Below are 20,939 nucleotides of genomic sequence, written 5' to 3'. Positions count from 1 at the left end.
GGTCGGTCAGTAGCTTGGAGCAGATCTAAAAACAGAAGAAACCCCACACCTCTGGAAGATACCTCCACGTCCACCCCTGGCCTTGCTGTTTCTGTCAGTGCTCCTCTCCTCGCGAGAGGTCAGCCATCCTGAAAGCAATGGTACTTCTGACACGTGCCTGAGTAAGAGATTGCCGGTGCCATAATCGTGTGTGTTTGTGTGTGTGTGTGTGTCCATGCTTCTGTCTGTTACCCCTTGCGAGACTTCTTTAGTTAGGGCATCACAAAGACTTGACGTCTCCTGCAGAAAATGTGGCTTGTCCTGACTATTCTGTTAACTCCTACAGCAGTTCTGGTGGTTGTCACCCTGGGGCCAGAGGGCTGAGGTGAGCCTTCCCAGGCCCGGGTTTCGGGACCAGGGAGGCCCACCAGCTGGAAGCAGCGTCTAAGTCTGCTGCCAGCTGGTTGGGTTTAGGGGCTTACTGTGCTCTGTCACGAGTGGGACTCAGCTGGCCTCAAGGCCAAAGCCTGAGGTGGTGGGGCTGGGTCAGGGCTGACCTGGGCTGTGGTACTGCCCACGCGGGCACCCTCGGAAGCCATGCCGTCCTGGTTGTTCGGCACTTTTACTGTCACACTTGAAAATAAGCACCCGTCAGACTAGGCTCCCCTAAGATATGTACCTGAATGTTCTTTGCCATCAAGTTTACTTCTCGTCATAATCCCTCTGTCTCCAACACTCCTCGCCCCACTGCCCATGCTCAGGGTGGGCGCAGTCTGTGGACACGCGGTCACTGGTGGTGGGAATCTGAGACACAAGAGCACTTCTGCTGTCTGCGGCAGAAGACAACAGCAGGATCTCGGCCAGCCTCTGCCTTAAAGGAAATCTTTATTAATTATGTATGGTTCACAGGTGTTCTTTTAAAAACCCCAACTTTCTAGAGAAGCACAAATCCTCATGAGTGGCTTCAGCTTTGCATCATGAGTCTTGTATTAAAAGAAAATCCAAGTGGTACAATTTGTTTACACTATGATACTTTCTAAATAAACTCTTTTTTTAAAAAAAAAAAAAGTCTGGTCTTTCTTTAAATGTTACAGCAAAACAGATATAAAATAAACAATAAATTATACTTTATATTTACAAAAAAGCTGTAAGTGCAAACAGTTTTAGATCATAAATGTATTATTTAATCAGTTTAGTATGAAATTGGCTTCCTAGTACATGATTGTGAAAAAGACACTTTAAAAATATTCTACGATTTCATCTGAGTCTTCCTTTCTACAAGAGAAAACTGGGATTTGGGTTCCTAACGGCATGCCCATCCAGACCCTCTCCTGGGGGCCCGGGGTGGGGGCGGGCGGGAGGGTCCTTCCCCATTTTGTTTCCTATCTGGGTTCTAACCCCACCACCTGGCATGTTGTCGAGGAAAAGGTAAAGAACCATTTGACTGACATAGGTGAATTATTAGAGCTGACGTTTCTGGAGTTCATGTGCTTTTCCAAGAGCTATTCCGCGAGAGAAGGGGCGCAGCACTGGGTTCCCGCGGCACTCAGCTGACATGCCCCCTGCGGCCTCACCCCAACACCAGCTCGCTCGACTGTGGGCACCAGCAAGGAGAACAGCTAATGGGTGGGGGGTGCGGTGTGGAAATGACATGGTTGGTTTGACCAAAGTAAGTGTATTTTCACATCGACAGAACTCCAGCGCAAACGCTGAGGGGCAGGGTGGGGAGAAAAGGCACTTCACACAGCCCCAGGGATGGCCCGGGCTGCTGACCCTGCATGAGACTGCCCCGCGGAGGCCGGCTGTGAAGAGGGGTGCTCCCCCCAATTCCAGTTATCTATACAGACCTACCTCTGACGCTACAGAACGGGCTGATAACTTTAGCCAAGAATACTCTTACTCCTTGAAGATGATTTTCCCTATTGACTCACTAACACCACAAATAGCTTGATCTAAAGCTAAAACTAATTCTGGTGGGCTCTTCTTTTTTGGTGGGGGGGAACCCTTCCATGTTATGTTTCTAAAGTTCCCAGACTTCATACTACAGACATCCAAACCCCGCTTCCTGCAGACCAGCATCTACCCACGTTATGTACTGCGTGAGCCAATTCTCCACGAGGCCCTTGGAAATCTTCCTTGGGCACTAAGGCACCCGCCAGCCTGGGACAGCTTCAAAGCCTTGCCTCCCCCTTCGCCGTGCTCCTGCGTGTTTTTCTTTTTTTAAGGCAGATGTCACCTGGGAACCCAAGTCAGTCTCTGTGTCCCCAGCAGCTGGTTTGGAGTTAGTGGCACCCACAAGCTCTGACAACCATATTCCTGTATTTTTTCAGGATGACATTGGAGTTGTCGTCAAAGTAAAGAACCGAGATGGCGTTCAGTTTGGTTGGCGCGCAGCATGGTTTGGGGACATACTCGGGATTCATAAGGTGAACCTGTTGCGAGACAGAAGGGGAAAGGCACCATCAGAAGCCACGCCTGGTCTCGGCTTCTGCTGCCTCTAAAGTGAGAGGGGTCCCTGGGCGCTCACCAGCGTCTGCACGATCGCGTGGTTCGTTGCGTTCATGTGCGCGTTGAGCGGGAAGGAGCATTCTCCGTCACAGTAGTTGGCGGCGTAACCCTTGGGTGCGATGATCCAGTCCTTAGGTGAAAGCAAAAGGACACCACGTGTGATCAGCATACATTCCTTTAGGTCACCCGTGCTCTCAGGAACCCTGTGAGAAGGTACTCCTCACATAGGACAGCTGGACAGACAGACCCAGGGAGACCAAGTGCACGTTCCAGTGGCAAAAGCTAGTGTGTGACCTACTTCATCTGGTTCCAGAGCGCTCTCCCCCTTCCCGGGCCCACAAAGCCTTTGGCTGCTACCCAGCTGCTAGGCCTGGAAGCACGGGTTGGCTTCATGCACCCAGACCCAAAAGAGCCTCGAGTATGCCCTGTCATCATAACGCCATCTGCATACAGAAACTCGATTTCCTATTACTTGTCACCTAGAATTCCCTTCTTATGAGCTCATGGCAGCTTTCAGGTACGGGCTAACCATTTGTGCTCTTCTCGATGATTCGGGTGAGTCAATTTATAGCCATTGGATAACTGTTAGATCAGTTTTTCCAACCCTTTCTCAAAACACAAATGCCAAAGTGGCTCATGGGTTTTGGAAGAATGGGGAAAGAGCACCGGGAACCGTGGGACTGATTCTGAGGTATATGGAACTTGGGAACCTGGCTCTCTGGGAAGGTGTTGGGGTGTGGGGGGTACACAAGTAGGCTGACCCTTCCTCTGCCTTCCTCCAGAAGCCCAGGCATCCGGAAGAGCCCCTGAGTCCCTTCACATGGGAATCAACTCAGCCCCAAAGCTCAAGTTCTTCGAGGACAGCCACTGCCATGAAGATGGGAAAGGACCTTAGTCCTTGTTGTGATCCAGAGAACTCACCTGCCATCCCAGGTCTTGGAAGCTCACATAAAGCTCATGTTTCCTGCAGGCCGTTTTCAACTCACTGCTGTTGTAATCTGTCCGAGAAGATAAGATGTACCCATTAACCCATTCATTCTTTCATTTAAATAGGGATGTGGGAAGCTTTGCCATGGGCCAGGCACTGTAGGAGGTTAATGACAGCAGTGAACAAGACTTCTGATCAACACAAACATGGGCCCCAAACAGTTCCATCAGGTTCCCCGTGGCTCCCAGGTTCTCACTCATGCCCTCTTGTTCACTCTGGGGTGAGTGCTGGGCAGACTGGCACACAAGGTCATTATCGACTTCAAAGGACTCTTGACCAACAGATGGGCATTGTGAGCCCCTGCTGAATGAAGGCCCTTGGAGAGGGCACAGCAAGAGGCCCTACAACACCCCTCGGGCCCTTACGTGGAAGACACTGTATTCACAGTACAGGACAACCATACCAGGCAGGATTCCCTATAATTCACACAGGGCGGGGGCTGTGAGGATAGCTGGGTCAGGAAAGCATCCCGAAGGAAGGGTAGCAGAGGGCGCCTAACCGCGAGGGAGTCAGAGACAGAGGGAGACAGGGCAGCAGGGATTGCTCTCTCTCTGGCTTTGGTCCCCAGGCTCACTTCCAGGGTTGAGCCCTCTGACCTGCACCAAAGCAGACTAGGCCAGTGGTGTCCTGTGAGAGCCTGTTCCAGCACGTGTGACGCAGGTGCTGCTAAGCTGCCCCAGCCTAGAGGACGGGATGGCCCAGGTTCACTGAGGCCAGCTTCTGTGAGGTGTCCTCTGCTAAGCACCATGGGAAATAGGAAAAGAAGTGACACGAGGCTTGCTTCCTCCAGGAAATTGGAGAACTGAAGGGGTGGTGTGAGACATGGACACAGCTAACTCAGATAGCCAACAGTGTGTGCGCTGTGGGCAAGTGTTATGGAGAAGTCCCACTGGGAGTCCAGGGAAGGGTCAGTTAAGGGTGGGAGCCAGAGGAGAAGTGAGTGGTTCTGGTGGAAGGAATTTAAGGATATGTGAAGAAGAACCAATCGAGGAGGTAAAGCTGGGGAAATGAATGGCCTAGAACACTAACCAAAATGATGACGGAAGCCTGCAAAGAAAGGGTTTGAGTCAGAGAGGGACACGTTCAGAACTATGATTCCCAAGGATTAACTGGTGGTGGTGTTTCAGAGATGAAAAGGAAGGCTCCAGAGAAAGGTTCTTAATCTACAGCGGACTTTGATAGATACAAGAGCCTGAGGTCACGTGCATGCCTCCTCTGCCCTTTATAATCACAGGAGCCAACAAATCACCCAATTGTTTAAAGCCTATTTACACTAGGTTTCCTGTTACTTGTACTCCTGGGCCTCTTGGCACTGAAGTAAGATAGGACACGAAGATCTCATGAGTGAGGCAAGAGACAGACAGTACTGACTCGGCTCGGTCACCTTCCCTGGGAGGAGAGACAGGCTACCTTTTCGAGGTGGCTTGCTCATCCCAAATTTATTTATTCTCCCTTCTTGCCTCCTTCAGCTTACAGAACAACCCGAGCTATCATTCCAAGTACCCAGAAGACATGACTGCAAAGCCACACTGGAGGGAAATTTTCACAATGGAGGGCACCAGAGACTCTCAGTAAAACACAAACACAAAAACCACCCATGAAGCACCACCCCACAAAGCAAGACGAAAACCTCTTGCTGAAAATAATCCCCCAAGAAAACATTAAGCACACAAAGAAACTATCCCAAAAGTTAGAGTAGAAGAAAAATCACAGGGACCAGAGGCAAGAATAGTCTCCTGAGTGGGATTACAAAAAAGAATACGTAAAATAATGGAAGAGATAAAATAAGAAACAGAAACCCTACAACAAGGACATATGGAGGGGAAAAAAAACATGATAAAAGAACAGGTGGACATGAAAGGGAATGAAATGGAACTTTATAAAGATCTACTGAAGGTAAAAATTAATGGATGGGTTAAACATCAGATTAGACATAAATGAAGAGAGGATTAAAGAGCGGAACAATGAATTTGAAGAAACATCCCCAACTATAACTCAGAGTGCAGAGGCTCAAGGGCACGACTCCCTCTCTCTATAAAGAGATAATGGAAGACAGAATGAAAAGGCCAATGAATTTCTGAAGAGAATATTGGGGGAGTAACAACTGAACATTGGGATGTGTGGGAATTTTCTAGAAGAAGAGCAAACCTCTTTATATTGGAAAGGCACACTGAATCCTAAGCAGAGTAAATAAATTCCGATCCAGCCACACATGGTGAAAATGTAGTACGTTAAATGCAGAGGAATTCTTTTTTTTTTGTTTTTGACAAAAAATTTTTTTAAATAATTTATTTATTTATTTTCAGCGTAACAGTATTCATTGTTTTTGCACCACACCCAGTGCTCCATGCAATATGTGCCCTCTCTATTACCCACCACCTGGTTCCCCAACCTCCCACTCCCCGCCCCTTCAAAACCCTCTGGTTGTTTTTCAGAGTCCATAGTCTCTCATGGTTCATCTCCCCTTCCAGTTTCCCTCAACTCCCTCTCCTCTCCATCTCCCCATGTCCTCCATGTCATTTGTTATGCTCCACAAATAAGTGAGACCATATGATACTTGACTCTCTCTGCTTGACTTATTTCGCTCAGCATAATCTCTTCCAGTCCCGTCCACGTTGCTACAAAAGTTGGGTATTCATCCTTTCTGATGGAGGCATAATACTCCATCGTGTATGTGGACCACATCTTCCTTATCCATTCATCTGTTGAAGGGCATCTTGGTTCTTTCCACAGTTTGGCGACCATGGCCATTGCTGCTATAAACACTGGGGTACAGATGGCCCTTCTTTTCACTACATCTGTATCTTTGGGGTAAATATCCAGCAGTGCAATTGCAGGGTCATAGGGAAGCTCTATTTTTAATTTCTTGAGGAATCCCCACACTGTTCTCCAAAGTGGCAATGCAGAGGAATTCTTAAACACTATCAGAAGATAAGAAAATTTGCCACAATGGAACACAAGGCAGATGGACAGTAAACTTCTTTGCAACAAAAATCTACGACATATGACGTTTAATAGCATGAGAATGATGCCATCAACCCAAAATTCCATACCCCGCTATGGTGGATATGTTTTTGTGTGGGCTACCCAGCTTCTAAGAACACCTCTCACGTGGACAAATTCCTAGACAGGTGGGAATCGAAGCCCCATCTCCCATCAGAGGGCTCCTGCCTTTGTCCCCTGGCCACTGAGTATGGGCTCTTGATTAAAGCCATGTAGATGCCCCCACCTTTGAGGGAGTGACCCCAAGGGGAAACTGAGAATGGTTGGTATGGCAGCAAGTGTCCCAGGTGATGGCATCCAAACCACATTGTCCTTGTGACCAGGTCTGAGCTGGATCACTCGATTCCCTGTTTGGTTCTCTAGCCTTCTTGTTGGTTGGATGGGTTCCTGATACACTCATTTTTCATTTTAATTCAAGTCTGCTTCTCTTCTACATAGTCAAGAAAGGCCTTGACTGGGTCATTGGGGGATAGGGACTGCAGAGCACAAGGGCGGGAGGGAGGTCACCATCTATAGGCTTGGTGGGCCTGTCTCTCTGGTAAGGTGTCTTCTGAGCAGAGACCTGCAGGAATGTTGGGAGCAGGGCCGGAGGCTCTCGGGGGAAGAATATCTGCATATGAGAACAGTCAGTGCGAAGGCCCGAGTTGGCCTATTGTAGAACAGCCTGGAAGGCCCCTCTTTGTTCATTAAAAAGCCCTATCTTCTGTCTAACTGCTGCGCACATGGCGAGTGGACGTTTCCCGTCACAGTTTCGTGTGGCTCAGCTCTGCCCACACCCGTGGGGAGAAGGGAGGCAGGAGCTCCAATCCTGGCCCTTCTGACCTCCCTGAAGCCCTTCCTCCTGGCACGTCTTCTTCTCCAGCCAACTGCAAGTCTGAAGACTCCGTGGCCCTGGATCCTTGCACTCTTGAAGTTGTGCTGGGTTAGATGATCTGTGATCCCGTCTGGAATTTTCCCTGCCTGCCCTCAGTTGGCTTGGGTCTCCACAAAGTAAACATCCCCCCAAATGCCTTCTGTGTGCTGGGGGCCATGATCTCCCTAAAGCCCAGCTTGGAATCGTTAGCCATGTGAAAGGCAGGGGCTTCTGGTATAACTTTCCTTCCCAGGTTGGTGGACAGGGGCAGTGGGATATAAGGAATATTATATCCTGGCAGAGATAGAAAAACCATGAGATTGCCTAACACTTCCAAATCTCGGTTCCCTCCATAGGTTCAGGATGGGGGCTAGCCACCAGAAGACCAACCAAGATGGCCCCAAGAAGGACACGGCTTTTACCTGCCCCAACGGTTCTGTCTGTGAGCCTCCTGCAAACTGGACCCTCAACGCTCAACAAAGAGAATTTTCTCTGCAAGAACAGCTATTTCTTTTAGAGCTAGACACTGGCGTTTTTGTTGTTAAGTAGAGGTTGGGGCCAGAGAGAGGAGAGACAGGGATTCAACTCTCCTGTCTTTCCTCCTACACTTTGAAGCCACACTTTGGTTTCCTCATGAGTCCACGTTACGTGTGGCATAGAGCATGTAAATATTTGTGAAGGTCAGTGCTTCTCAAAATACCTGCGTGTGCCCCTCCTCAGGGGTCAGCATCCTGGGCTGGACCGTGGAATGCCACTGCCATGCACGGTTTTGTGTTTTTTTTAAGGACTGACAGATTGCAGAAAAACATTCTCCCACCCCGGCCCCTTGATACTTGTTTGGATGAATGGTCTGGATACGGCCAGTGACAGGAACACATCCGCTTCAGTGGGATAAAGGAAGGCAACACGGTTTTGTCCACATGGGTTTACCAGTCGAGGGGAAGGCAGAAAAGAGAAGCCATATTGCTGGACAGAAGGAACCAAGCAACCAGCCAGCCAGAGCAACAAGCGGGAGGCTGACACCAATATCCTCAAGGGCAACGGTCCTCCGTCTGACTCAAGGTGGCCCCGGGCCCACCCCAGGAGACTCACTAGGGAGTGGGAGCCCCCCTCAGACCCTCAGGCCAGAGTCCCTGGAAACGAGTTCCCTGCCGCCCAGCGAGTCTGCAGTCTCTAAACGTGAGAAGCAGAGGAGAGGCGCACACACAGGTGCCGTGCCATCCTCTTCACACGCGAAGCCTGTCTTGGGCCACCTGGCCCTCCCCAGGATGCAGATGTGGTGAAGGCTGGTCTGGGACCCGAGACATGTTTTTCAAGGAATCTGACTTTTTCCAAGTTGAACGCAGAAAGTACAGTCTGGCTTGCACTCATTCCATGGGAATGGCAATGGGGGAAGGGCAAGAGCCCAACCAACTGGCAGGGAGGGACTCAGGCCCAGCCCGACCAGGCTCCAGGTGGCCGTCCTGAGTGCCCGGACAAGCACGGCCCGGCTGCAGATGGGCTGGGGCACAAAAAAATACGGTTACCTGGTGGCAAAATCAAACAATCATAAAAGGCCCCGGGATTCATTTCTCCCATAACCAGATAGGGGCGTCTCCCTAGTCTACTTTCAAACAGGAGAGACACATTTTTCCCTTTCCATAGATTCTCAGGCTTTGGAAGCCTCTGAAGCCCCATGCTGGGGGAAAGGGAGCCCCTTTAAAGCCCCAAGACAGCCCTGCCTGTCTTTCCCCTAAGTGAAGAGCCCTTGGCAAAATCCTCCAGGCTCTGTCCTAAGAGAGGCACTGACAGGCAGAGGTCAGGAGGGAGAGTAGGGCAGGGGCAGGGAGAGGCGGGGTGGGGTGGGGGATGAGGTGGGGGAAGCCAGGCTTCAGCGCAAGGTGTGTTCTTCCAACACTTTGCCAGGGGACGTCTGCATCTCACCCAGGCCTTCTGGACCATTAAACCAGCAGTACGGAAAGTATCACGTCCGTTCCCACTGGCCAGACTGGCGGTCAGTGCCACCCTGTCGGCACTGGCTGCTGACACCTGCACCGGGTGGTGCGTCCGCCCTCCGGCTGGGGCGTGGCTTCGGTTCCGCCCACGCCTGGGGGGGCGGAACGCTCCCGGGGTCCCCCAGGTCCTTACCTGCTGTCTCATGGGGCCAAGGTCTGAACAGCTCAGGGGTGTGGGGAACCAACACGGAATGAGCTGTGTGGAAGCAGGCTCACCTGGAGTCCCGTGGTTGGATCACCTGCCCTGTCCTTGCTCATTCCCGCATCCGAGAGTCCCGCTGGGAGGGAATGGGGGTGGCACTCCCTTCCGGGCGGGCGGCTGGAGGCCGGTGGTGCCGCGGGGTGCACCAAACACAGCTCTTCGCTCACCCACTGGCTGGAGCTTGGCCCCTTCTTCTGGCTCATGGAGGCCCCGCTTCACCGTCCAGGGTCTGTCTCACCTGCTCGCTGCCCCCCTGTCCCCCGGCTGCAGCCTTGTGTACCGCACATCTGATCTGTCCCCAACAGGACAGGCACAAGCCATCCAGCATTCCTGGCAGCCGCCCTCCTGAAACGCTGAGCAGGCAGTGGAGCACGAAGGAGCCGTAGCCTAGGAGGGCTTGCCGGTGGCTGGCTTACTTCTGCAGAATGGCTCCCAAGAATGAAATACACAGTCTCAGGGGAAGGAGTCTGGCTCGGGGGGACCATCGAGAGGAGGAGGGCAGAGAAAGGACAAAGTCAAGGCAAGCACAAGAAACCAGGTGAGAGGGAGGAAGGATGGAGGAAGCAGGCCAGTGGCGACCTTGCTCGCCCGAGGGTTTCTGCAGAGTGGCTGGGCCAGTGTTCCTGAACCCTGGCTACAGAGTCTTCCCAGAGCAAACTTGTTTTCTAGAGAAAACAATTCACTACTCTGATTTCCCTTCTCTCCTAGAATGATGGGGCCAAGTACAACACCCGGCTGTTAAAAGGGCCCCTTCATCTTCATTGATCTCTCCTTATCTCCCAGCCTTCTCAGGCCATCTCATCTCTCCCCATCAGCCCACAGAGTCAACATGGCCATTGAGCCTATGCTGGAGAACGCCCAGCTCCTCGCGCCCCGGACACTGAGGAACCACAGGAAGGTTTTGAGTTCCTGGTGTCAGGAATCTCATCAAATGTTGGGGGGCGGGGAGCTGGAGTTTCGGAATCTAGATTTTGTTTATAACCTGGATGGCTGGACAACAGGGAGGTCCTGGATTTCAAGATCTCCTGCTTTGTGCTAAGTTGGGTGGACTTTGGCCTCTTCTCAGCCTTTATCTTAATTATCAAAGTATACAGAGATTAGGGCAGCCTGGGTGGCTCAGTGGGTTAAAGCTTCTTCCCTCAGCTCAAGTCATGATCCCAGGGTCCTGGGATCCAGCCCCACATTGGGATCTCTGCTCAGGAGGGAGCCTGCTTCCTCCTCTCTCTGTCTGCCTCTCTGCCTACTTGTGAACTCTGTCTGTCAAATAAATAAATAAAATCTTAAAAAAAAAGAATACAGAGATTAAGTATCTTGAAAACAGACAGGGGCTTCTCTCAAAGGCTCATCACTAAGACTCCCCATACTTTAAGTACCTCGGCTCTCCCTGTTCCCTCCTAGACTGAATCTCCGGCCCCTGGCACCGTCTCGGGAGTTAGTGGTTGTTGGTGAATTATTCTGGCCTCTTACAGCTCCTGTTTACACCTGTTACTGCCTTTCAGCGTTACTGGCTATTAGTACATTCATAAGGGGTAAAACGAGGGGTGGGGTAGAGGGAACCTATGACTCTTTGATAACCTTAATACCAAAGGAGCTTAATGGCAAATGAGAGTCGAGTATTACAGAGTTTGAAGTGATTCTAACTGTTGAATCACGAATGCCATGCCTGTCCACCACAGCTGTGGGGAATTAAGATTTGATTTCATTTACAAAGCCCTGAACAAGCCTCTACCTCTTGACCAAGACATCTGGAAGCCAAGCTGCAGACCCTAAAATTTTAATTTAAGATCAAAAACGACAAATGACAACTCCCAATTCCTTTGAAGAACCATAAACAGCTAACACAAAACCCTGACCCAGATCCATTCTTCTCAAGCTCTGGATGTCCCCAGTCAGCCCCCTCAATCTTGGCCTGCCAACCCATGGACGCACATGCTGCCCTAGTGGGGACACCTGTCAGCAGCTAGAAAGCCACATAAAAATTAATCTGTCAGAATGAGTCCCCCAGCCTACTGACTGGAGTTTCCTGAGATCGACAGCAAGATTTCACAGTCATCATAAAGTCCCTAAACCACTGTTTGGCAAACGATGAAGTCTGGTTGCCTTTCTTTGGCTGGAAGCATATTCAATGGTCCTGATCGGGAAGTTCAAGAGACAGAAGAGCTGAGCCATCAACAAGGTCAAGAGCTTATCTAGATGTACCAGAGCCACACTGTCCCCACTAGGATCCTTAAAGACACATGTCTGGGTGGGTCAGAAAGAGGCAGACGGAGCAAGGACTCTGCGGTGCTAACCCACAGCGTCCGCAACCATAAAGGACTCCTTCCAAAGGACAGGCAGGGTCATGAGGACTCGCTGCTTTGCAGATGGTTGGCAGAGGTGCGTGGTGATGGCCACAAAAACATCAAGGATGAAAGAGGCCGGAAGGACGTCTAGTTCTACAGAAATTGTTAAAAGTGGCAGAAAAGCTCCCAAACTGTCATCTGCCAAAACAAAGAGCAGTTCCAAGTCACAGTGCTGGCAGCCGGCAGGTTGACCTGACAGAGAACCCCAGACTCACCAATGGACTTGACATGGCGTTAATGCCTCCCTCCGCAGCCAGGTCTTGGGAAAGATCCTGGGAAATCAGCTGGATTGGTAGCTCGACAGCCCCCCACCCACCCAAATGGAACCATCCCTCAAGACCATTTGCACACAGCTCTGGTGAAAAACCAGGTGTCACAGCCCCCCCCTCCCCCGAAGAGGGTGAACAGAAGTAACCAGAGGGACCAGCACGTGAGAGCTAATAGACCCGAGGGCAGTTGGCTGGTAGAAATGGAGGCTGAGAAAGAACCTGCCGGATTCACTGGAATCCCTACTAGGGCTATGCAGCCCACAGCCTGAACCATGACTCTTAAAACATGTGCAAAAGCAATAAACAATACTGTCCAGATGACATCCGAGCCCACTGGAGACGGGCGACGCAGCCAACATCCATCATTTGCTGGGAGCAGACAGCTGCAGAGAAGTGAAGGCAAGTGAAAACCCTTCAGGGCGCCTTCGATCCAAACCCACACTTTGGTGCATGTGTTTGCGAAGTCCAGCTTGAAGGCCAAGTACAGATGTGAGAGCAGATTCTGGTGGGTGGTGGGGAAGGCAGAGGGACGCAGGTTCTTGGCCTCTCCCTCGTGGTGGACTTGCCCGCCGGTGCAGGCATCTGCAGCTCGGTTCCAAAAATAGCCCCGTGTTTCCCTGCCATGTTTCGCCCTGATGACAGATCACTTGATGGATTATGTTCACTTCTTTGCCTAGATGCAGGATGGTCTCTGATGGGCTTCCGGTGGCAGTGATTTTGACGGAGAAATATTAATTTCCTGGGAACACTATGGAAGAAGGGGGGCAGCAGAGGCCCAGGAATCTCCTCTTTCCAAAGATTGACAAAGGAAAAGTCCTGCCTGGAGTCACACCAGAGAGCACAACATTTTGTCTCGGACGTATCTACCCGGTCCGTGGAGGCCCGGCAACATCCGGTCCCAATGGTGGCCCGGAAAGAAGGCACGAACCAGACGACCCATCTCTCTGGGGAGCCAGCCTTCTCTCTGGAACTCTCTTCTCCAGGAGCAACCTCTTCTGTTGTCTGTCTGCTCCCGTTAATGGCAAGGATAAATAAGGTAGAAAATACCAAATATAGAAAGTAGCTCTTCAGTGGGCCTACCCTGACCAATTTCTCCAGTCTGAGAGGGCCTCCAAAGCCATAAGAGTAAGGAGGACCCTTTCTGGTAAATACTCTCTCGGTCGTGGTGGTGGTGGGGGTGGTTCTGGACCTTTGCCCAGGTGAGGCGAGAGGTACCTGTCATGAACTCTTCTGTCCTAGCACCACCGGAAGGAGCAAAGCATATTTGCAAATACTGGGTTGGGAGGTGGAGATGGGACACTTGCTTCTTATTACACACATGATCAACTTTAATGCTCATGTTTCACTGAGACTTATCAAATTGGGGGGGGAAAAAACTGTGGAAAGGGACTCAGAAGAGAACAATTGGATGACATGGGTAAAAATCAATCAGAGACATGTTTTCCCAATTACAAGATCTGGTGTGTGTACTTGGGGGAAGGGGTAATGAATAAATCAAGTGAAATTTCAATTTTAAAAAATCAACCCACATTTTAAGAGCTGCCTTCATGTCTGGGGCCCCTGCACCAAAGTGACCACAGTTCATTAATGAATGGAAGCCTACTGCCAGCCGTCCCCGTCATCGCGCCCTGAAGGAAAACACGGAGCGAACTTCCTCTGAAGAGAATAAAGGAAAGCAATCACTTCTTCTTCTTTTTATTTCTTTTTTTATTTTTTTAAAGCCCAACTGTTTCCAGGGGTAAATACAGGAACACCCACACTGTGCCATGCATGCTTCCAAGAAACACCAGGATGACAAAAGCAGCAAAATGTCACCTCACGCTGGGTGGAAGGTCCTCAAGCCCCCCAGCTGAGAGCCTCGTAAGAGAAATGGCTTATTAAGTCAGAACCTAAAATGGAGATGCTTCTTCGCAACGAGAGGTTGAGTACCCGGGGAGATGGTCTTTCTGAGAATGCCACCAACAAGGGAAAATAGAAGAGACGGCGAGATTCCTAACACCGCGTGAGCCCATGGATCTGGCCAGGCCTAAAGCTAGCCCCCTCGACTTCCTAGTTCTCAAACCAACAACATCCCTTAGAGCTGGTTGAGCTGACCTCCCATCACTGTCAGCCAAGAGCACTGACCAGTACGAGTCCCTCTTACGCAAGTACACAAAATAGGTTTGTATGCCACAACCTCCCAGGCATAACACCAACTAGAAGAAAATCTGGGTGTTCTCAGGATCTTTACGTGAATGAAAGAGGAGTTGGAGTTGGAGAAATCAAATGGAAGGGTGCTCTTCCGGAAAACCAGACACTTCGGACGTCTCTAGCCTGAGGACTTAGTCCCCGGAGTACAAAGGTCCCTGCTGACGGCCCTAGGAACCCTGCTAGATAATTGGTGGCGACAATGACATGCCTGTGAGCCTTTGTATTTATGGGCAGAGCTGTTGGGCTGAGCCATCAACACATCCTTGTTCTCCCTGAGGCCCATGCATCCCCCTACCCCCACACTCCCCCGGCTCCATCCAAACCTACCGGAAGCGCTGGAGACGCGGGAAACATCCTGGGACTGGGTGGAGCGATTGCGGCTCTGCTGCCGGCGCCTCCCGGGGGCTGACCTCGTGGTGCGCACATGGACCTCGCTGACCTTGAAGAAGGCCACCATGAAGGGCTGCTTGTCGTAGGGGCCGTCTCTGCCCACCAGGCCTGCCGCTCGAGGGTTGATGGTGAGTCCTTGAATGCAAACCATGCACAGCTGTCTTTATTGCCTGGAAATGGGTTCCTGCAGCTCCCTGGCCACCCAAGTGCCCGTCACAGAGTGAGCATGAGCGAAGAGCCCTACGCATGCTCAGAGCAAAATCAAAACACTCCTCCCGAAGCGTCGTGCATCAAGGCAAGGAATGAACTTCCAGGCCTCCCATTCCCGATACATTTTGCCCTACACAACCATTCTTTCTGCTCATGTGCCTCCCAACCAGTGGGGGAATGGACTTTATAGGCAGAGTGTGCCCCGTCTGAGGTCTGGTGTGTGGACCTGGCCTGGCAGCTTTAGTGCTACAGGAGGAGGGGGTGCTGGCAGAGTTCTCATGCAAACCTGCCTCCTAGCCAACGGTGAGAATGCAGACGGGGTCTCCCCCTGCCCCTGAAGCTGTCTTCCTATAGTGGCCCCTAGAACTCAGATCACCTACTATCTCCAAGTCCTTCCTGCAGGCCTCTGGGAGAGACCTTGCTTCCTAGTAGTAGTAACGAGAGAACAGTAAGTGAGGTCATCCCGGAGCCCTGGTCTCCCCCAGAAACCAGGGTTCAACTGTAACTGTTGCAAACGGAACAGATGAGCACTGTTCACTGGTTCTGGCAAACTTACCATCCCGAGTCACCACGCTCAGCTGAAGCCCCATGTTGTGCTGCGGGGTCACGACCCACAGATTGCTAGTGGCCGTGATGTCAAATTCCAACCAGCCTTCTTCTGAGGCCCACACCACGCGGGTATCCAACAAAAATAGGTCAGAGTCTCTGAAAGGAAGAAAAGATTGCTTGGTGAGGCACACACCACCCTCTCGGCCCATCCTCTCTGTCCTGCCATGGTGTCAGAATGAAAATGCCGATGTCAGATCGGGTGCACCCAAGAGACACCACATATGGTGCCTTGCTGTGGCTCTGGTTCGTGGGACACCCAGGACACATGCATGGCTCAGTGTGGAGAGGCCTATGTGCTAGGGAGCAGCCCAGACCAGAAATGAGTCTTCTCCCAAGTCTAGGTGGATCCCTCAACTTCATCAAAGGCCTTGGGATGGCTGTGCCTGCTGAGTCTTGCTGGGGAATAAGGAAGGAGGGGTGGGGGGAGGGCTGGAGGAAGAAAGAAAGTCATACTATTGCTTACTTCATGGCAAACAAACTCTAAAAAGGGAGCGGGGTGGGGGGCAGGCATGAGAAAAAGGATTAGGAAAATATTAAAATAGGATTCATAAGAGCAAAAAGAAAAAGTTGTGGCTTTATTCATTTTTTTTCTTTTTGTAAAATGAGGATCTGACAACCTTCACATGTTCATTCCTGTGAAATAAGAAAGAGAAACAAGAAGCCACATCGTATTTGTGGGTAATCATCAGATCCTTGCTTTTAATTAAGGCCTTCGAGCGGTCCATGCCATGTTCAGGCTCTTTTCTCGTGGGGTTGGCGTAGCCGTGGGTGGATGTTGAGTGATTTTAAAGGTCATCCCAGGGATGCGTGGGTGGCTCAGTGAGCTGAACGTCTACCTTCGGCTCAGGTCATGATTCCAGGTCCTGTGATCAAGCCCTACATTGGACTCCCTGCTCAGCGGGGAGCCTGCTTCGCCCTCTGCCCCTCACCCCACTTGTGCTCTCTCTCAAATAAATAAATAAAATCTTTTAAAAAATAAATAAACATGAGCAGTGTTAGCACATGTGGAACTTTAAAAAAAAGAAGAAGGCAAAAAAAAAAAAGCTCAAACCAGCAGAGATAGGAGCCGTGGCTGGGGTTTGTAGGCAGACTCGGAATCCATTCCTTCCACTGGGCTCCACAGGGAGTAGTTATACTATATCTGTGTTTTTGGTTCTGTTATACAGTTATCAGCTAACGTAACCCTAGGACCCCGGAGAAGATGGAAGTGTGGGTTTCTTCCTGCTCCCGCACATACGGTGACAGCACAGTGTCAGGAGATGGTCCCCTTCGTGTGTTTCAGGGACACTCTGAATCTGAGTTGACATTCCAGGGTCACTGACAGGAAATGGCAGGGAATTCCCAGGGCAGGGCAGGGCAGGGCAGGGCAGGGCACCATTTTGGCCATGGGAAGATTCAAATACTCGAGTGCCATCTTTTACAGGATCGAAAGATTACCAGAACACTGCATTTAAGACGAGCATTGCAATACAAACACTGTATACTGAAACTGGTTACAGGGCGCCTGGGTGGCTCCGCTGGTTAAGCGACAGGTTGTGATCCTGGGGTCCTGGGATCAAGTCCCGCCTTGGGCTCCCTACTCAATGGGGAGTCTGCTTCTCCCTCTGCCTCCTTCTCCCTAACTCCCTAGGTTGTTAGAAGGAACGCAAAGTACATGAAAGTGCTTTATAACCAATTTTTGTAGGTTCTTTTTAAAAGATTTTATTCGTGTATCTCTCATGAATAAATGAATAAAATCTTTTAAAAAAAACTACAAAAATTGGTTATAAAGCACTTTCATGTACTTTGCTTTCCTTCTAACAACGTGAAAGCGGGTAGAATGTCATGATCCCCATTGTAGGGCTGGGGACTCACGCAGACTTGAGGTTACAGCTGTGTGACTCCGGTCAAAAGCTGGTGAGAGAACTAGCTAGCGAAGAGAAGCCGGCAGATTCCGTTTCCCATACCATCATGCTACCATGTGAGACTATGAAGAAAGACACCCTGTGGCAAGCGAACACAGTTTATCCCTACCCCATCGACTATCTGTGAGGCCGTGCTGAAACATCAGAGTTAAATGTCTCAGATGTCTGGGGGGAAACAATTTTTCCTGTTTACACGGCTTGGAGTTAGAACGCAGCTCTAGTATCCTCTTTTCCAAGCTTAAAACAGTAGGTACAGCGAAAAGGAGTTTACTCAGCTGCTGACCAGAGCCCATGGGGGTGCCCCACGGAGGCTGGCCATCTTTAAAGCGCTCTTGGACGACGTGCGTGTGTCATACCTCCTGTTGACAAATTACCCCCCCGGCACCGAGGTAACTGGGAGCAGGGAGGCAGGGGTGTTCGTGGAAAACAGCAAGAGGGGACAGCGAGGCCAAAGCTTTGAAGTGAAGATATAAAAAGACATAAGTTCTGTTCTGGAAGTTCGGAGAAGACCCTCATCCAGGAATAACACAGGCACTGTGGGAGAAGTGGCCACGGTCCCGAAGGCAGCACGGGCCCCTCCGGAATGAAGACACATTAAGAATTCCAAGAAGCCAAGCTGTGCCTGAGTAAAGGGGGTCACTTGTCGCTCTTGACAGAGCTTGGGGGATGCACCTGGTGGACGACCCTTGAAGACTTGTCATGAGGATGCAGAAAAATGCGGTGCAAGATAGGACGGTGTGGGAGCTGGTACAAAAAACAAGAACAAGCTTTTATTCGGAAAAGGTAGGGTTTATGAAAAAGGGAATGGGAGTCTATTACAAGAGAAAGTGCGGGATGGGACCTCGGTCCCTGGTCCAAAAAAGGAGAGAAACAGAGGGAAGGAGAAAAGGGCATGAATTAAAGGAGAAAATGGGAATCCAAAACGAAACTTGGGGTAAAGGGGGAAGGTGCTAAGGAGGAGGAGGACCGATCACGAGGTGGCAGGAATGAAAACCTCAGGATGAGTGGGGACTCATGGACGCAAGCAGCCTGGCTTTCTCTCCTGCCTGCTCCTGAGTCACGCTGGGTCCCCGGGACGTCTGTGTTGTTTCTCCATCGCCTTCCCTGGCTGTGCAACAAGGAGAACACTGGTCCTCCGTGCCCAAGAGACCACAGGGATATGCAAATGCAGGCTGACCGCTGAGCCTGGAAAGATGAAAAAACTGTGGCTCGCCAGCCATGAGGCAGCCTCAGATTTTGATGTTTATGAAATCTAGGATGCTTGGGTCCATGGATGGAAGGAAAGGTAGAGTATGCACCAAGAACCTCTCTCTATTCCTTGGGGACTCCAAAGAGGCAGGTCCTGTTACTGTCTCTTTCCTACAGCTGAAACCCACAGAGATTAGGTGTAGGAAGGTCACACAGGCATTAAGTGGGGTGACCAGAACTTACAATCAGATTCCACACTTTTAGCTGCCACCTATGGAAACAGCAGAGTCCAGAAAAGCACAGGGCATGGGCTGGAAATCCTGAACGAGAGCTTGGAATAAGATAAGGGGTCAAATCCACTGTGCACAGATGCCAACATCAACTGGACACAGAACCATGTTAAGATACTCAGAGCTGGCACACGACTGGAAATCACGAGCAGGTTCTCCTGTCAAGGCCAAGGTAGGAAGGGGTGAAAGGTACGTGCAGGAAGGGACCCAATATGGCGGCCGCCTGGGTGGGAACTCCTGCGAGCTTCCCAGTCTTGTTTTACTCTTCCTCCCACGCAGAAGATTCTCTGCCTAGCCTGAGAACACTACCAACATGCATTCATACAGCCTGAGGAACTTTAAAAAAAAAAAAAAAAAGAATGACAGAATGACAGCTTTAAGGAACCTCATTGGCTCCCCCTCAGTGCTTCCAATAGCACAGGTGTTTAAGTGACACAATTCACATAAGTTAGTGAAACGGGCCAGGTCTGACCCACATCTGTTTCCTTTGGGTCCATGATGTACAGCCAGCATAATCTCCTGACTATGAAAGTACAACTCCAATAAGACATACCTGATCTTGCCATGTAAAAAACCAAAAACCAAAAAACAACAACAATAAATGTTCCCTTCTAAATCTCACTTAAGCACCTCAAGGTCTGGTGGTCTTAGCTAAATCATCTTTATCCACCAGTGGGGAAAGAATTTCAGGGTCTGGCCCAAGTGACCACCATGACTGGATTATTTGGATCTTCCTACTGGCATGACTGACATGCTCAAGTTAACATACCATGAAAGGAAATCCTGAGACCAGAGAGAGGACTTTGAAAGAATTTACTGCTTATTTTTTTCTCTAGCAACTTACAGAACCTCATGCTTCAGGATGAATATGCATTCTGTCTTCAAGAACACAGCGAATTTATGTTCGGTGTTCTCCCACTTGAGGGCGTGAGTTTCCTCCTACTGTTATCTCCCTGGGGAAAATTAAGCTGTTAACAATTAGTCTAACAAGAGATTTCTAGAAAATCCAGAAATTTCTAGCAAATTTCAGAAATTCACTCTGGGGCTAGAGTTGACTGACCAGCAAGTCACTCATAAGACCTGTACAACTAACGTGACTGGGCAAAGTCACCCTATGCGGTCCCTCCCAGTACAAGCCTCCAAAGCACCTGCCCTTGTAGGTGCTACTCCCATCAGGCTGAGAGGCAGAAAGCACCAGGACAAACACAGTGGATCTTTTTCTTTTTCACCCTTGGAGAAAAGCAGGAAGTATCTGAGCTCCTAGTGGCCAGCTTGGGTCTTTCCTGTCAAACGGCACCCATTAAGGTCACACTGCCCTTGACAAAGTGCAACTCTGCTTACTACTAACCACTTTTCCAGAAAGAATTGTTCTTGATGAAGTGGAATTTATATGTTTGAAGCAAACAGACTTATGAGATATTTGATAAGGTGAGCCTGTGGTCTTGTTCCTTTATTTCTTCAGGACATTCCTTCGCTGTTGGTGTCTGGACTTAAAGGCACACTAAGATACAGAACAAAGTTCATAAAAGGATGCCCTGACTTCATGCAATGAAGCATACTGAAATTTCAAAGAGAATGGAAGTCAAAAGCCAATCGTTTTAGAAAATTAGATAGGAAAGCAAGCCTTTTTACTTTCTTCTTATATAATGTATCATATATAAAGGATTATGTTTAAATGTATATCACTAAAAGGATAGGAAAGAATAGGATATTTGAAAATAGGGCACCACAAGTCAGGGTACGCTGCTGACCACACATAGATATGAGTAAAAAGGGCAAAGGCATATTATTATTATATAATTAGCTAAACTCTCATTGGTTTTATGCCACTTGATATTAACAAATTTTCACCCCAAGGATTAGCGTGGTATAAAGAGATGTTTCAAATATCGAAGGTATGCTGTGAAGTGTGTAAACCTGGCGACTCACAGACCTGTACCCCTGGGGCTAATAATACATTATATGTTAATTAAAAAATTTAAAAATTCAAAAATTTTTAAAAAATTTAAAAAAAAATCAA

At 49.8% G+C, this 20,939-nt stretch overlaps 1 protein-coding gene across 1 annotated transcript in view; it reads right to left on the bottom strand.

Annotated features, from left to right (window-relative positions):
* Positions 1 to 1,140: 1,140 nt before the first annotated feature.
* BMP6 (bone morphogenetic protein 6) overlaps positions 1,141 to 20,939 on the bottom strand; it is a 149,943-nt gene continuing 130,144 nt past the window's right edge. The window contains exons 3-7 of the mRNA XM_046004657.1: positions 15,485 to 15,633; positions 14,656 to 14,853; positions 3,409 to 3,485; positions 2,507 to 2,617; positions 1,141 to 2,411 (exon numbers count right to left, since the gene is read on the bottom strand). Coding sequence (XP_045860613.1) covers positions 2,262 to 2,411; positions 2,507 to 2,617; positions 3,409 to 3,485; positions 14,656 to 14,853; positions 15,485 to 15,633 — 685 coding nt within the window. The 3' untranslated portion in view covers positions 1,141 to 2,261. The remainder of the gene's footprint in view (positions 2,412 to 2,506; positions 2,618 to 3,408; positions 3,486 to 14,655; positions 14,854 to 15,484; positions 15,634 to 20,939) is intronic.

This window comes from Meles meles, chromosome 5 (genome assembly GCF_922984935.1).
Source record: "Meles meles chromosome 5, mMelMel3.1 paternal haplotype, whole genome shotgun sequence".
Classification (NCBI taxonomy): Eukaryota; Metazoa; Chordata; class Mammalia; order Carnivora; family Mustelidae; genus Meles; species Meles meles.
Note: the sequence above shows the minus strand (reverse complement) of the source record. Positions and strands in the feature narration are given on the sequence as shown.